Source organism: Pseudorasbora parva, chromosome 20, assembly GCF_024679245.1.
Source record: "Pseudorasbora parva isolate DD20220531a chromosome 20, ASM2467924v1, whole genome shotgun sequence".
In the NCBI taxonomy this organism is placed as follows: Eukaryota; Metazoa; Chordata; class Actinopteri; order Cypriniformes; family Gobionidae; genus Pseudorasbora; species Pseudorasbora parva.
This window is the reverse complement of record NC_090191.1, coordinates 4,592,423-4,608,500: the sequence shown is the minus strand read 5'-3', so window position 1 is coordinate 4,608,500 and position 16,078 is coordinate 4,592,423. Positions and strand designations below refer to the sequence as shown.

At 38.1% G+C, this 16,078-nt stretch overlaps 2 protein-coding genes across 4 annotated transcripts in view; one reads left to right on the top strand and one right to left on the bottom strand.

Moving 5' to 3' along the window:
* The window catches only part of LOC137049234 (gastrula zinc finger protein XlCGF57.1-like), a 295,468-nt gene that overhangs the window by 184,217 nt on the left and 95,173 nt on the right, over nt 1-16,078 (bottom strand). The window lies entirely within an intron of this gene.
* LOC137049238 (zinc finger protein 850-like) overlaps nt 5,462-16,078 on the top strand; it is a 28,870-nt gene continuing 18,253 nt past the window's right edge. The window contains exons 1-2 of one of the 2 annotated variants that reach the window (XR_010899570.1): nt 5,462-5,501; nt 10,196-13,470. Coding sequence is in view for 1 of the 2 variants with exons in the window: in XM_067427727.1 (XP_067283828.1) it covers nt 10,418-12,196 (1,779 nt within the window). In the remaining variant the exon portion in view is untranslated. Of the gene's footprint in view, nt 5,502-10,195; nt 14,212-16,078 lie in introns of those variants that run through there. The other variant, XM_067427727.1, reaches the window with a different exon arrangement.

Sequence of the window (16,078 nt, the reverse complement as noted above, 5' to 3'; positions counted from 1 at the left end):
AGTCCACCCCCACTATGTTTTACCTGGCAAATCAAAAGCAATTTTCCAGTTACCATCTGCAATCAAAATGGGAGGGCTGTGGCCACAGCGGACACATGAATAGCTATAGGTGTACTTCCTCAGAGCAGAGAAATGATAAAATGCCTTTCGAATCCGATTGTGGGGAACAGTGATGTTGGCATGATCTTCCATTGTTTGCAAAAAACGTCCAAGGGCAATATGATTCTATAAAAAAACAAAACAAGAAACAACCCCCCTACACACATCAATAGACATGTACAAGTATTTGCGCAATGCAAGTCATGTTTTCCTGTCACTCACTGCGAGCCCAGATGTTAGAAGAGAACAGAGAGGAATGGTCAAAAAAGTCCTATTTTCATAATTGTGAAAGCCAGACTGATAATCCTGAAACCTCACTGGACGTCTACAGACAAGGCAGCTCTTCACATACACAGGAACACCTGTAGAACACAGAAATTGAATATAAGATTTAAATGCTAAAAACAAGTGTGAAATACACATACATTAGACATATAAAAATAAAAAAATTCACCTCGTGTCACTGAGGATACACCATACACCGTCCCATACCGTGTAACTAGCACCCTTTCCCCAAGAGCTGGAGGAGTTGGGCCAGGGCAATAAGGACAGTTGGACTCCAGGGGTTCAAATAAATCTGGGATTTGCCGCTCTTTTGTTGACAAGTCCTCTGGAAGGTCTTCTGGCACCCTCTTTAGCCTCCATAAATAATCTGTCAACTCCTGTATGTCAGTAGAAGCCAGTAATGCTACTTTAGTCTCTGCAATATCTCTGACCCTTTCATCCACATCACTGTCTTCAGCATTTGGGTCAGTCTGACAAGAAAGAAGGTGGGGTTTCTCTTGAAACAGCCACCACATGCACATGTATCTGTGCACACAGCTTCTCATTTTATTACGGCACTGGCAGTGCCACTGGCCCACATGGCTATCAAAAGAAACTCTTGTCCTTTCAAACTGACACCAGTTGTCTCTCACCCCAGTAAACACTGAAAAATAAACAAACCTGACAGAGGTTTGCTCGTGCCAAAAAATTGGAAACACACAATCAACACCACCAGCAATACTTTTGCTCCTGAGCTGCAAACATTCATCTTGCCGGGTTTTGGACAGCAGGCCACTGTCTACCATTGACTGGAGAGAATCTTCCCTAAGTGCTGGTGGTGCAGAATAGCACACAGCTCTGTTTGTTCGCTGGAGGTGATCACATTCCATGCCTGGATTGCCACTTTCTACTCCAATCCTCATAAAATCTCGACAGAGAGGGGACTCACAGGCAATAGAACCAGAGACCAGTTGTTTTTTTACATGAATAGGGACTCTTGGTCCATGGGCATCTTTTGGGGTGACAAAAATTTCTCTCGTCAATACAAAAGATAGGTGATGGCTCCTTTACATGCTTTGCCATTGGGTTTTCTGAGGATGGGTCTGAGGGACAATATACATTATAAATATTTAAAAAAACAATATGTACACAAAGATCAATAACTATTTAAGCTTTCATAAATGCCAGTATCAAAAGTACATACTATCTGACTTCTTGGTAATTTTGCCTGTAACTGCAAGATCTGCAAACAGTACAAAAATATGAGGAAAGTTAATCTTAACATAGATAAAAATCTAAATAGAACTTCAAAATATAACTTACACTACACATACCATGATTATGGAGGTGCTTTTTAAAGTCAGGGGCATGACACAAGATGTGCTGGCACTTAGGGCAATGCCAGTGGCACCTCTTTCGTTGTTGGGAACTCAAACAGAAGCAAGGAACACAATATTTTTCTAGAAAGACAAGAGCAAGGTATTATTCTTTAGTCGGGTCACCAATAGCCTCAACAAAGCAATCCAATCATACTAAAATAATGGAAAGCTTGCTATATAAATATAGCTATAATTTTGCTACATAGGTACTACATTTTAATTTGCAGTCAACATGAACAAACTTGTAACATGCAAGTGTGGTTTGTAGAATGCTTACGGATGCCATTATCCTCAAAATATATGGCATTCTTTAAATGCTTTGCCTGAAAGTGTTCAGGACTTGACGTCACCCCAGCTGTACAGTAGGGACAACTGCCTGTCCCAGAATAGACATCATCTATTCCAAAAGCAAGTGGTACACCTACACATGGATTGTATGAGAAAATAACATACCGCAACATTTCAAAAAATACATTCACATATAGAAGGTAAAACATTTAAGAAGAAGAACAGTATTTTTCCATGGATAGGTTCTCATGTTCTCTTCAAATTAATTTGTAAGATTTTTAAAGTGTAATGGTTTTTACCTGCCATAACCGATAGCCAGGTACACAAAATGTGAAGAGTAGTAGTTCTTAAAAGAACTGTTTGGTCAAAATTGTAATAGTAAGAAATCGAATTAATGGTTATTAGAAAATCCCCTGAAAAATTAAGCAAAAAAGATACCGTTAGTGCTGCATATGTACCTTCTCCAGTTAAACAGCATTCATTTTATAATATTCAAAAGATTCTATTAACACGTTAACAAAACTTTAATATTTAATGGTTAAGGTAACAATTAAAGTTAATGGTAGCCCCCTAACATACTAAAACAAACTTTTATTATAAATGTAACATGGTACAAACTACGTTTCAACAATTAATTAGATTAAATTTGCCAATTAAGCTAAAGTATAGGCAAAGTTACACGTTAGTTAACTAACATAAAAGTTAAAATTATCAAACTTACAAAGCAAATTTGCCAATTAAGCTAAAATATAGGCAAAGTTACACGTTAGTTAACTAACATAAAAGTTAAAATGATCAAACTTACAAAGCAACAATTATACAGTACTACGAGCGCAAACTTTTGAACTTACCGCTCCAACAATCGCCGTCATTACTGACGTTTACGAGCGCTAACTTTTGAACTTACCGCTCCACCAATCGCCGTCATTACTGACGTTTGGCAGCTGTCGTGGTTAAATATGATTGGTTGCTGCCAAGTTGGTCGATACTGATTGGCTGCCATCAAACGGCAGGTCCTGCCTACCGTCTGGCTGTCATCGGCAGGTACTTCCTGCTGCCTGCTGCCGTCTTCCGGCTGTCATCGGCAGGTACTTCCGGCTGCCTGCTGCCGAATTTTTTTCTGAACCCCTGCTGCACGTAAAGGCCATTAGTTTTTAACAAAACTCAGCCATACTAAAATTCCACATAAGGTCCACATAAAATTGTATTATTTGGCTCACGTTTGGTGGAGTTATGGCACTGCTCTGGCTTAGCTGTGGTAAAGAAGAAGTAGGCCATATCTGGGCCGGCAAACACAATCTAATCTGGGCCACATCTAAGATGTTTATCTGGGCCAGATCTGGGCCAAAGGAAGTTTGCTGACTGGGACATGTCCACTCTGAATATGGACAATACTTTAAAATGGCAAAGACCCATCATAGACCCAACATGCACTTTATGAGATCTTTTTATTTATTTATTTATTTACCTGTGGTATATTTAGTGGGATACAAGCTGCCCATAAATTGAAGGCAAATTATTTACTGAGGCCGTGAAAACGTTGGGAACCCCACACTCGCAAATCCAGTCCCCCAGTGAGTTTTTCAGCTCTGTCAGCTCTTCTGCGGTTCTGCATCTGACAACCTGAAATCATTGAAAAATTAATTAAAGCAACTGAATATATTGTTCTCCTTAAATGAACACATAATTACATTACTTGGCAATTAAAATTACCTTTGCTGCAAGGTCACTTTCCAGGAAATTAATTTGATCAAATGTGCTAAGGTCTGCTACTTTGCCACACATTAACATGAAAAGCTCCTTATTTAGGCACTTAATGCCTGCTCCATTATGAATTATGTACCAGGCCATTAGTCTTCCAGCTGTATAAAATTTCTCAGCCAGGGCTTTTTGGTCATAGCTGAAGAGGGTTTGCTCAGGTTTGCCCTCAAAAATCCCTAAGTTGCTTCAGAGCTCAATCATGAGGAGTCTAAAAAAAACCTCTGCTATTACTGTTTTCGCCTGGTAACCGAAATGTGACTTCTATCCATCCAACATAAGGGATATCTTGTCCATTGGCTGCAACTATCTGAAGTGTGTCAGATGCATCAATTATCTCGGAGACAAGCCTCAGCTTCACACCAGGTAATACACTCTTTTTCCACCACTCATCAATGATACAAACTTGAGAACCTGTGTCCCACAATGCTGTTGTTTTTACTCCACGGATATAACAATCGATGAGACACAGTTTTCCCACTAAAGCGGCAACACTTCAATGTTTTGTTTGAATTTGTTCTCGTTTTCAATCTTAATTTTTTTTTCCATCTTTGTGTCCATTCCGTTTAGTCTTTCTTGTGTTCTCTCCAGTGACGAGCTTGACATAACTTCGAGCAGTAAAGGGCTTCGTGGCATGATGTACACAGTCTGAAGTTATAAGAATCCCCCTTCACGCCACAACACAAGCACTGTTGGTGGGACTTTAACACCTGGCAGGTCACTTCCCATCCCATGGAAGCAACCCTTCCTCGTTTAAATGACCATCTCTGGCCAAGTTTATTGTTCTTACTCTGCAGCCTGCCAGAAAATGCTCACTGCTTCCACATCTATAACAGTGTGTACAATACATATCAGTTCCACTCTGTTGGCAGTTTAAACATCTCCTAGGATGACTCCTGGGCTGCATGAAATGACGTTGGGGGGCAAATCCTTGTTGAAATCGAACGGTCCTTCCTCTTTGTCCAGGGCTGTATTTTTACCGATACGCAGGGGACGAATACTCAAATGGATTTTCTGGTGTGATGTTTGGTAAACCAGGCATAGACAAATTCTGTGCTGCACTGGCTTGAGGCCGTTTAATCGACTGTCTGATTTGTGACACTTCTGCACTAAGGTTCTTTATTAGTGCAATATCTGATTTGATTTCTCTGATTTCATTTAACAAATCAGAACTGTGTTTTTTCTTATTTTCCTGAGGTAACATTTTCCCTTTCTTCTCTGCAGGTGCTGGAACATCGGTGCATTCAACTGAGTGCACCATCGGCCGATGTTGGACTGCAGTTTTCTTTTTACTTTGTCTCTCTGCCTCAGTCATGATTTTATCTGATCTCCTACCCATGAAGACAAACATCTCCTCAAACTACACAATCATAAGATTAAACAACAAGTAATATAAAATAATAAAAAATAAAATGACAAAACTAATAATTGATCAATCAAATAACTAATCAAATGATTATCAAAAATAAATGACTTTCTATGTATTTTACTCCCAATTTGAACTGTATTATTAATTTACTATTGTGTTAGTAAATGTATTTCCTCCAATATGTTTAACTCTGAATGTAGTCAATTTTTTCTACGTAAATTTCTATGCACTTTTGTGATTTTAGACTCAGCAGAGTCGGAACGGGACTTTTAATTTGTTTTTAATATGTGACGTCATAAGGCCGTGCCGCGCTCCTGCATCAGTTGTGATTCGGCTGAAGAAAGGTCTGTGTTTTAAGCGTTTAAAGCAGTGGTTCTCAAACCTGTCCTAGGGACCCCTCACCATTGCACATTTTGCATGTTCCCTCATCAAACAAACCCAATTCAAGTCTTGCAGTCTCTACTAATGAGCTGATGATTTGAATCAGGTGTGTTAGATGAGGGAGACATGCAAAATGTGCACTGGTTGGGGGTCCCCAGGACAGGTTTGAGAACCACTGGTTTAAAGCATAGACATGTATACATATCTGTGGTGTTTAGCTTCATAGAATGAATGATGTATGATTAAATGTAAAACTGCATTGCTTTTTCTAACATTTATCAGCGTTGTTTGAGTAAAGTAACATAATAAGCTCATGAGTAAACAGACAGTGCGTCTCATTTATCTCTCTCGTTAATAAGTTCAAGCAAGGGACGAGAAAACCGAAGCTTTAGACTCTCCGAGTCAATTGAACCGATTGGTTCACAACAAATGATTCGTGATTTCTACAAATCTTGATTTCTACAAATCATTCAATAAATAAGCTGACTATTATATTAAGGGTCCGTATAATTCGCATTATTATATTATTTTGTAGTGATCGTTTTCAGTGTTTGTTATTTTATTTTTTTATAGGTAATTTTGGTCCATCACTATGACTGATAAATATTTATATAATTTTCACAGAAATAGAATTCTTGACAATACAATATTCTTTAACAGAAATGACACACATTTAATATATAGTTCAGTAATACTCAAAAGCTGACCATCAGAATTCAACTACTGACCAACTAATAATATACTCAAACCAATGTCTAAAAAATATTTTGTTTTGGTGTGTGATGAACTTATTACTTCAAATAAAAAAGGAGTGAGGAGAGGAGTTATGTTTAAAAATCAAAAACTATGTCAAAGGGACTTTAGATAACCGAAGAGGGTTTTAAAAGTCTCCAAGCATTTGTTTTTAGATAAACTTGATTGAATTAATGATAAATGCAGTAATCAATCGATTAGATCTTTTTTTGTTTCTATCTCTTCTCCTCCATCAAAATTAGTTTGAGTCAATATGTTTCCCTCATTTGAGTAGGAATTTTTTGGGGATTTCTTAGTTGGTATTGTGTTAAAAAAAAACACATAAGCACACACATTAGATATGAGATGTCTTTAAAAGTATTAAAATGAACTGAAACCTCTTCTTAAATTTGTTTTACTTCATTCAAATGAATATGACTATTCCAAAAGAAAGATAGATATTATTGATATAATTAATATAAAATAGATATGATTTGTTTTTGTTATTAGGAAAATATTCATCGAACTAAATGGAGTAATTCAAACCATAATTTTGCTCATTCACAAAAAAATACTTTTTTTTCTTTTTTTATTTCAATTGTTATGTTTCAATTTATACTTACAAAATGTGAAAATGTGTCAAGAAACTTTTTGTAATTTTAAAATTTCAATAAATTAAACCATCGCTCTCTGGCCAGTGCACTGACTACTGACCTACATTTACATTACATTTATACAAAAAAGGGGAGAGCAATAGAAGCAACGAAACAAACAAGGCCAACAACCTGTAAGAGCTGTAAGAAGTCTCAATTAATTAGCACAGTACACAATTTTTTTATTTTATTTTTTTATTTATTTTTTATAGCCATCTACAACAGCCACCTACAACAAAAACGCACGTACGCAAAATACAGAACACTGGATTTTGATAGCCATGACCTAGGAGAGATTAGAGTGGATCTATTTTTCTTTCTGTTAATTATTCTCATCTTAAACAGGTCAAACAAGACATGACAAATATGCGTATAAAAAGCTTGAAATGTCCACTTTTAAACGAAACGATTCGAAGATATTTAATTAATCAAAGTGCAGTGTTCACGCAAGCAGCTCTTGACTCAGAGCATTTCTGTTTATAATGCTGCGCTCCATCACTGCTCGAGCTGTGAGTTTAACACGCATTTTTACACTAATCCTGACTTGTGCAACTTTGTAGCCAACACATTTGTTTCTTAGTTGTTGTATTAGTTCTTACTTTGCTAAATATACATATTATTTCTGATTATAGCATAGCTTTCTGCCCACCCAATTAGACTAGTAAAGTAGGCTAAAAATTAAAAAAAACAAGCGCTTGATCACAGGCCCGGCCCGACCCGAGGATAGTGCAGGGAAATCTCAGCCCGACCCGGCCCGCGGGTCGGTTCGGGTCAGGTTGGGGCTCGGGTAGAGAATCTAAACTCTTAAGTGTACGTGTCTAACAGAACATACATTTATCACGCTGAACTCAGACACGTATGGGCCAGGGCTTGCAATGTCCCAGCTAGGGCTGTGTGTTTTCCAGACAGCCTACCAAAACCTAAGCCCGTCAGCAGACTGTGAATCTCATAATATTCCTTTCTTGTTCTGTGCTGTTATCTCTCTCTTGACTTGACATTTGAAGGGTTTTGGTTTGCGGTTTTATCGACCGACCGTGCGCACTATGTAATGCAAAATAATAGTCCATCAATCGTGGGTGGATGAGAAATAAATCATTCAGTTTGTTTGATAAAGACGTTTATTCTGTGAGAGAATCATTCAGGTTGTCGCTTTCAAAACAATCCCTCCCTCATGTGAACTGACAAGGGAGCTGATGCTCATTAAATATGCAAATCTTCCTCAATCTTAGTTAACAACAGAATAAAAATAAAAGCCAGATTATGACACCTTTAAAGTGTTAATGAGTATTAGGGATGGTGACGATTTTCGAATTTTCGATTAGTTGATTTAATTAGAATATCGAATAGGTTGCGCGATTATCATCCTGTATCCTTATATTACCTGTATATGTTTTTGGTGCTAATGTGGTGGTGACGCATTCATTTAAGACTTCTCCTTTTTATATTTTAGACATTCATTAATATAAAGAAACTGAGATGTGCTGCGGTGGAAACACAAGACCACGTTACTGTCAAGACGGGCTCGCGCTGTGTTCAGAGTCCACGCCAGCAGCAGCGCCCGTTCCTTCAAAGGAACTCAAGAGTTATGGCCTTTTTACACCTGCTCACTTGTCGTTTTCTCTGATCAGATATCTATCCAATTGTAAAAAGATCAGGAGTAAATTCCTTTCTAAATTCTTTCGAGATGGATTAATATCAGACCACTAGTACAAATCATTTCTATTGCGGTGTTTGAGCATGAGCTGATGAATTAAGTGCAGCTCATATCTGTTGCTTTCGTTGACGTAAACTCTGTTAAATGTGCATATAGTGCGGGAATTGAAGATCGGACTTGTATTAATTTAAGGCATCCTGCTTGTTTTTTCCACCAGAAACTTTAATTTGACAAACAAAAAATGCTCCAAACATTTTTCTAAATTCATTTTATAAAGAAACAAATCTAATTTTGACTACTTTGACATTAAAAACAAAACTGGTCTATTTTAGTGGCTATAACAGTAGATTGTAATCAGATGGGAGGATAAAAAAAGAAAAAGAAAATAAATGCAATACTACGTTATTGAACTAATGACATTGTAATCAGCTAAAATGCACATGCTGGTTTCTTTTCTTCCTCAACAAGTGCACCCGAGTGTTGCTCACACACACACACACACAGTAGAATTGCGTGGCATACAGCGGTTACGGTAACTTGGGGCGATGTCAAAAAAAAGCAGCAGGTTTATGATAATAATTATATGGCTTGAGTTAATATGTCCTATTCCCTAATTAATTTAACAATTTATCATACATACTGTGAGTGTGAATGGTCTCTCTCTCTCTTTCTGTGTTTGTTTTGTTTATATTTATGGTAGCCTATATGTGTGCATGCGGGAGAGGAGTTGCGATTTTCGAATAATAATCAAATAATTCCTGTTGATCTTCGAATATTATTTTTGCTTGAAATGCCCATCCCTAATGTGTAGTGAGCAGATCGCTCCAATTTTCTCCTTGCCATTCAAATTGAATCAGTATGCCACACTTTTTCTTAATGTCCTTTCTATGGTGATTTGTTGATTTGTCGCTCTATTGAAGTTGTCTTGTGTGTTAACAAACTCAGGGATGACTGAACTTACTCTCATACATGTCTTTGTAACCAGCATACCTTGAGTAGGCAAGGTTTGGGTTAAAGGGTTACTTCAACGATTAACAAATAGCTTTGTATAAGCAGAAACCCATGAGTATATTCGAATGACATCTTTTTATGAAAATGAATGCGGCTGGGAAGTGATCCAGTAATCCAGTAGCGGTAGTTTTGGGAGTGGCCTTGTAGAGCAGTGAAGCATTCTGGGAATTGTTGTCTTTCATCCCCATGAGACAAAAATACATTTTCTGTTTTTTCTCAGTCTAGAAAGCACCAAATTCAAAAATAATTTCACATTTCTACTACATTAATGATGCAGGCAGTTTAAATACATATCTTCCCAGCGCTGAAGTACCCCTTCAATCAACGTAGAATTCATTATGTTTGACAGTAAGCTAACCTTGCTTTCTGCAATACCCCCTGAAGGATATAGGGTTGAATCTAAATTCTTCAGGGGTGTGGCCCTCCAGGAACTTTGTTTGACACCCCAGCTTTAGGGGCTCTGGATGGGTCTGACTTTTGAGAATGAAAATATAAACATGTTTGTTGGTTCTTTTATTGTTCTGGTTTCTGTCTCTTCAAATAAAAACACATTAAGTGACCTAACATTTAATATAATTTAATTTGCATTTATCTCTTTTTGCCTTAGACCTGACGGTGCTGAAAGAGGAGACTGAAGTACTGAATGAAATGGAAGAGAAAGCTCAATTAAAGAAAAAAGATTCCATAACAAGAGAAAAAACCTTTTAGTTCCTTACATGCTGAAAAGAATTTGTCACAAAAAAGGGCTGAAAATAAGGGAACTAGAAGTATTTTTACCTGCCAACAGTGTGGAAACAGATTCACTCTAAAACGAAGCCTTAAAATACTCATGAGAGTTCACTTTGGAGAGAAGCCTCACACCTGCCCTCAGTGTGGAAAGAGATTCTCTGTAAAAGGAAACCTTAAAAAGCATATGAGAGTTCACACTGGAGAGGAGTCGTTCACCTGCCCTCAGTGTGGAAAAACTTTTGCTGAAAAAGGAAGCCTTGGCAGGCACATGAGAGCTCACACTGGAGAGAAGCCTTACACCTGTCCTCAATGTGGAAAGAGTTTTACTCTAAAAGGAAACCTGAACAGTCACATGAGACTTCACACTGGAGAGAAACTCTACACCTGTCCTCAGTGTGAAAAGTGTTTTAGTCGAAAACATCACTTTGAAGACCACATAAGAATTCACACTGGAGAGGATTCTCACACCTGCCAACAGTGTGGAAAGAGATTCTCTGTAAAAGGAAGCCTTAAAAATCATATGAGAGTTCACACTGGAGAGAAGCCTCACACTTGCCAACAGTGTGGAAAGAGATTCTCTGTAAAAGGATGCCTTAAAAAGCATATGAGAGTTCACACTGGAGAGAAGCCTCACACCTGCCAACAGTGTGGAAAGAGATTCTCTGTAAAAGGAAACCTTAAAAAGCATATGAGAGTTCACACAGGAGAGAAGCCTTTCACCTGCCAACAGTGTGGAAAGAGTTTTACTCAAAAAGTAAACCTGAACAGTCACATGAGAGTTCACACTGGAGAGAAACTCTACACCTGTCCTCAGTGTGGAAAGAGTTTTAGTCGAAACCAACACTTTGAAGACCACATAAGAGTTCACACTGGAGAGGAGCCGTTCACCTGCCAACAGTGTGGAAAAACTTTTGCTGAAAAAGGAAGCCTTGGCAGGCACATGAGAGCTCACACTGGAGAGAAGCCTTACTCATGTCCTCAGTGTGGAAAGAGTTTTACTCAAAAAGGAAACCTAAAGAGTCACATGAGACTTCACACTGGAGAGAAACTCTACACCTGTCCTCAGTGTGGAAAGTGTTTTAGTCGAAAACAACACTTTGAAGACCACATAAGAGTTCACACTGGAGAGGAGCCGTTCATCTGCCAACAGTGTGGAAAGAGATTCTCTGTAAAAGGAAGCCTTAAAAAGCATATGAGAGTTCACACTGGAGAGAAGCCTCACACCTGCCAACAGTGTGGAAAGAGATTCTCTGTAAAAGGAAGCCTTAAAAAGCACATGAGAGTTCACACAGGAGAGAAGCCTTTCACCTGCCAACAGTGTGGAAAGGGTTTTACTCAAAAAGTAAGCCTGAACAGTCACATGAGACTTCACACTGGAGAGAAACTCTACACCTGTCCTCAGTGTGGAAAGTGTTTTAGTCGAAAACAACACTTTGAAGACCACATAAGAGTTCACACTGGAGAGGAGCCGTTCACCTGCCAACAGTGTGGAAAAACTTTTGCTGAAAAAGGAAGCCTTGGCAGGCACATGAGAGCTCACACTGGAGAGAAGTCTCACACCTGCCAACAGTGTGGAAAGAGTTTTACTCAAAAAGCAAACCTGAACAGTCACATGAGACTTCACACTGGAGAGAAACTCTACACCTGTCCTCAGTGTGGAAAGAGTTTTAGTCGAAAACAACACTTTGAAGACCACATAAGAGTTCACACTGGAGAGGAGCCGTTCATCTGCCAACAGTGTGGAAAGAGTTTCAATATAAAAGGAAACCTTAACAGACACATGAAAGTTCACACTGGAAAGTCGTTTACATGTGGTCACTGTGGGAAAGGTTTTAGGTATAAAATAACCCTGGAGTTCCACATGAGTATTCATGAATGAGAGAACTGGTTTTATATGTCATCAGTATGGTATGAATTGAGAGACTGAATAATGTGTTTATTATTGTTATGGTATTAAATCACCTTAGAGTCCTGAATCCTTCCAGTGACTCGAGAGGAGTAAAGAAGCCAGAGTCAGACCCAATCAGCCAAATGAAGAATTAACTAGTCACTAGTCATTAACTAATCTGTTCAGGTGTGATTCCTGGTAACTGCACTACCTCTGATTTATCACTTTCTGACCATTTGCTGGTGTCTTTCAATTTCTTTTTTACCGGTGTATAAGCCTAAATTTAGTCGTACTATTACATTTCGTAACATCAAGAGCATTGATGCCTCAATTCTTAAGCCCCTTTCACACTGCACGTCGGACCCGCAATATTCCCGGAACATTGCCGGGTCACCTTCTGTGTGAAAGCAACCACGTCCCGGAATTGATTACTGAATTCGACCCGGGTCGGGGACCTAGTAATATTGCGGGATTCGACCCGGGACGAGCGCTGTGTGAACAAATCCGAAACTAATGCTGCAACGTGTACGTAGTTATCGTGCGACTCCTAGAGCTTGTTTTTTCAATAATACAACCCTGCAGTGCCAGAAGAGCTCGTCGGTGTTTTAAACGCAGAGAGTGTTCGTATACAAAATAAAATAAAACAAGCAGAAATTTGCGCAAACTGGACACAAGTCGAGACCACGGAGCTACTATTTAGTTTGTCAACTCTGCACCCTGTTTCCTATTTTCTTAAAAAAATTGTTGCTCTTCAGCTCCGGTGAACATATTTCTTATAATAGTTTATATGAGCTGTTCCAATCAGGGTTTTCAGCCATTTCACACTCAATACTCTTAAGCAGATTGGAATCTATTGGAATTATTGGTATGGCTTTAAGATGGTTTAATTCCTACAGACCACATTCGATTTGTACAACTTAAACAGTTTAAATTGAAACCCACTTATGTTGTCTCTGGTGTTCCACAGGGTTCTGTTTTGGGACCTCTTTTGTTTATCATTTATCTTTTACCAATTGGTACCATTTTCAGGAAATATGACTTTCAATTTCATTGTTACGCGATGACACCCAGCTTTATCTGTCTTCTAAAGCTTCCTCAAAAGTTTTAGATTAATTAAAAATGTGTTTTTCAGGTAATTTCCACAAGCTGAATAATAGTAAAAAAACAACTATTCTCATTGGCTCAAAAAATACAATAGCCAGGTCAAACATTTACTCTGTGATTAATAGATAACTGCTCTGTTCCTCTGTCTAATCAGGTTAAAAGTTTGGGTGTCATCCTTGACCGTACCCTGTCTTTTTGAAGCCCATATTAACAGTGTTACCCGTTCTGCATTCCATTATATTAGGAATATCAATCGTTTGTGTCCTGTTCTTTCACTCAGGAGTACTGCTATTCTTGTGCCTGCTCGTGTGACATCACAAATTAACTATTGTAATGCTTTGTTTCAGGGGCTTTCTTCCAAATTTCTTCATAAATGAGTTGGTACAAAATGCAGCTGATTGAGCTATTACCAAAAATTCCATTTCTGAACCTATTACTCCTGTTTTACAAAATTTGCGTTGGCTTCCAATTAAATTTGTGTACATTTCAAAATTGTACTTTGAACTTATAAAGGACTTAATAATTTGGCTCCTTCATATCTTGATCTTCTTCATATACACTCACATTCACACACTCTAAGGCCATGTGTCCACCAAAGCGTTTTTAGCCAGCTGAAAACACTAGGCGCTCAGCTGAAAATGCCTCGCTGTGAACGCTTGAGAGCGTTTTGGCAGGCAGTGTTTTTTCTCCTCAGTTGAGGGTAGTTTGTTACTGTATTGATTCTATATAAAATTGCAGATACCAGAGGTGGGACAAAGTCATTGTTATGCAAGTCACAAGTAAGTCTCAAGTGTTTGCCCTCGAGTCCCGAGTCAAGTCGAGTCCAAGATGAGGCAAGTCTCGAGTCGAGTCAGAAGTCAAAGCCAGCAAGTCTCAAGTCGAGTCCAAGTCCTACCATTTTAGTTTCGAGTCACTTCAAGTCATCTTACCACAGAAATACAATTATACAAATCATGTATGTCTTTAAGATTTGTATTTATTTAAACCTCTTTTTATACAATGACATTAAGCAAATACAGTAAAAAAAAAAAACAGAAACACTAGAACAATGCACAGCAGCTTCAGTCCTGTATTGTGTTGACCTCATATGGCAAAACAGTTCAACTTTCAAATAGATATGGGTCCTTTTAGCCTAAACTTAGGGCATTATGGAAACATTATGGGAATATTGTTTAGATTATTTTTGGTTTAATTTGGTTTACTTTAATAATTTAATTTATTCAATTGTTTTGTTTTGCTATACTTTTTATGCCAGCTTGCCATGGCCCCCCTAGCGTCCCCTCGCGGCACCGAGGGGTCCCTGTCCCCACTTTAAAAACCACTGCTATAAAGCATATGACTTCAGTTTCTGGAGGGAAAGGGCTTTCTTATTACTTTTGAAGCAGTGAAAATATTCTTAATATTGCATACACTGAAACTGAAATATTATCGTATACCGTAGTGTATAATAGACAATGAATATTAACACAACAACACTGATATGAGTAAAGAGTAGTTTCAAATACAACATGTGAGGCTATAAGGATTTTTCTGACATCTGTTTCATATTCTTCTCAGGTATGAAGAATACAGAGGGGTGGGGGGCCCAAAACAAGCCCAATATTATTATATTATTTATTATCATCAGTATAATTTATGATTAATAATTTATCAATAAATGACCCTGCAACATTTTAAATTGAAATCTCGTGGAGTTTAAAATGCAAATACAGATGGGATTTTACAAAATTCTTCAAGTTGCAATAAAGACTGTGAACAGAAGAGGTTTGGAGATGGAAAGAGAAAAAAGTGACGTGAAGGATTATGGTAACTCAAGTCGGAGTTATTGCACACATATTAGGAGCGGTGGTGAACATGCACACTATAAACCGTACAAAGGATAAGCCCTGCATCTCAATGTGCAATCTGCTCTAAATAGTATTGAAAATGACTAATGTCACATAGCTACTATTTAGGATTATTATGCACTTTTTTTACAGTCTATGATTGGGAGTTGGTGCATAGGAAAACACAGAGTGCTGCAATATAGAGACATGTTTATAATAATATACATTCGAACCATACCTACTGTTATTTTTAGCAGCCTATACTTTTTTTTTTTTTTTTTTTTTAAATAACCAAATAATAATAATCATAATAAATAGCCTACATTATAAAACATATTTTTAAGATTAAATTAGGTGGCTTACCTCCCTGTTTCCTCTCCATCTCTGTATATCTTTGCTGGTTGCATTGTTTATAAACATTTTTTTAAAAATTGTATTCGTCTATTTACGTCTATGAACTATCATTACATTTATAACATCACATCACATGCCTGCACGTTGAACGCGATTTTTCTTCAAAGAGGGGAAGGACGCGGGATGTATGAGGACGAATGACTACAGCACTTGTATCGTTGCACTATGGCTATTAGCTGTGAGAAGACAGTGTCAGGCAATGTATTTGGACAAAACAGCGACCATAAATGTAAAGAAACGAAGTTGCTTGTCATATTTTCCTAACAAGCAACCACATTTTTTCAAATAAGCCCAAAAAAACGCGACCCGCAACTCGAGATTTTTTTACCGCGACTTGCCAAAAAAAGAAGCCCAAAGTCACGTGTTATACGCGGACTTGGTAGCTATGGATACTGTCAAATCAAACCAACGTGGGACTACAGTGATTAGATGTCGTGCTGGCAGCGCGCGTGCTCTCTGCATGCATACAGGTGCAGCTTTTTTTCACTGAGAGCAGCGCGGCCGTGTGAAAGAAAAATGGTCAAAAAGT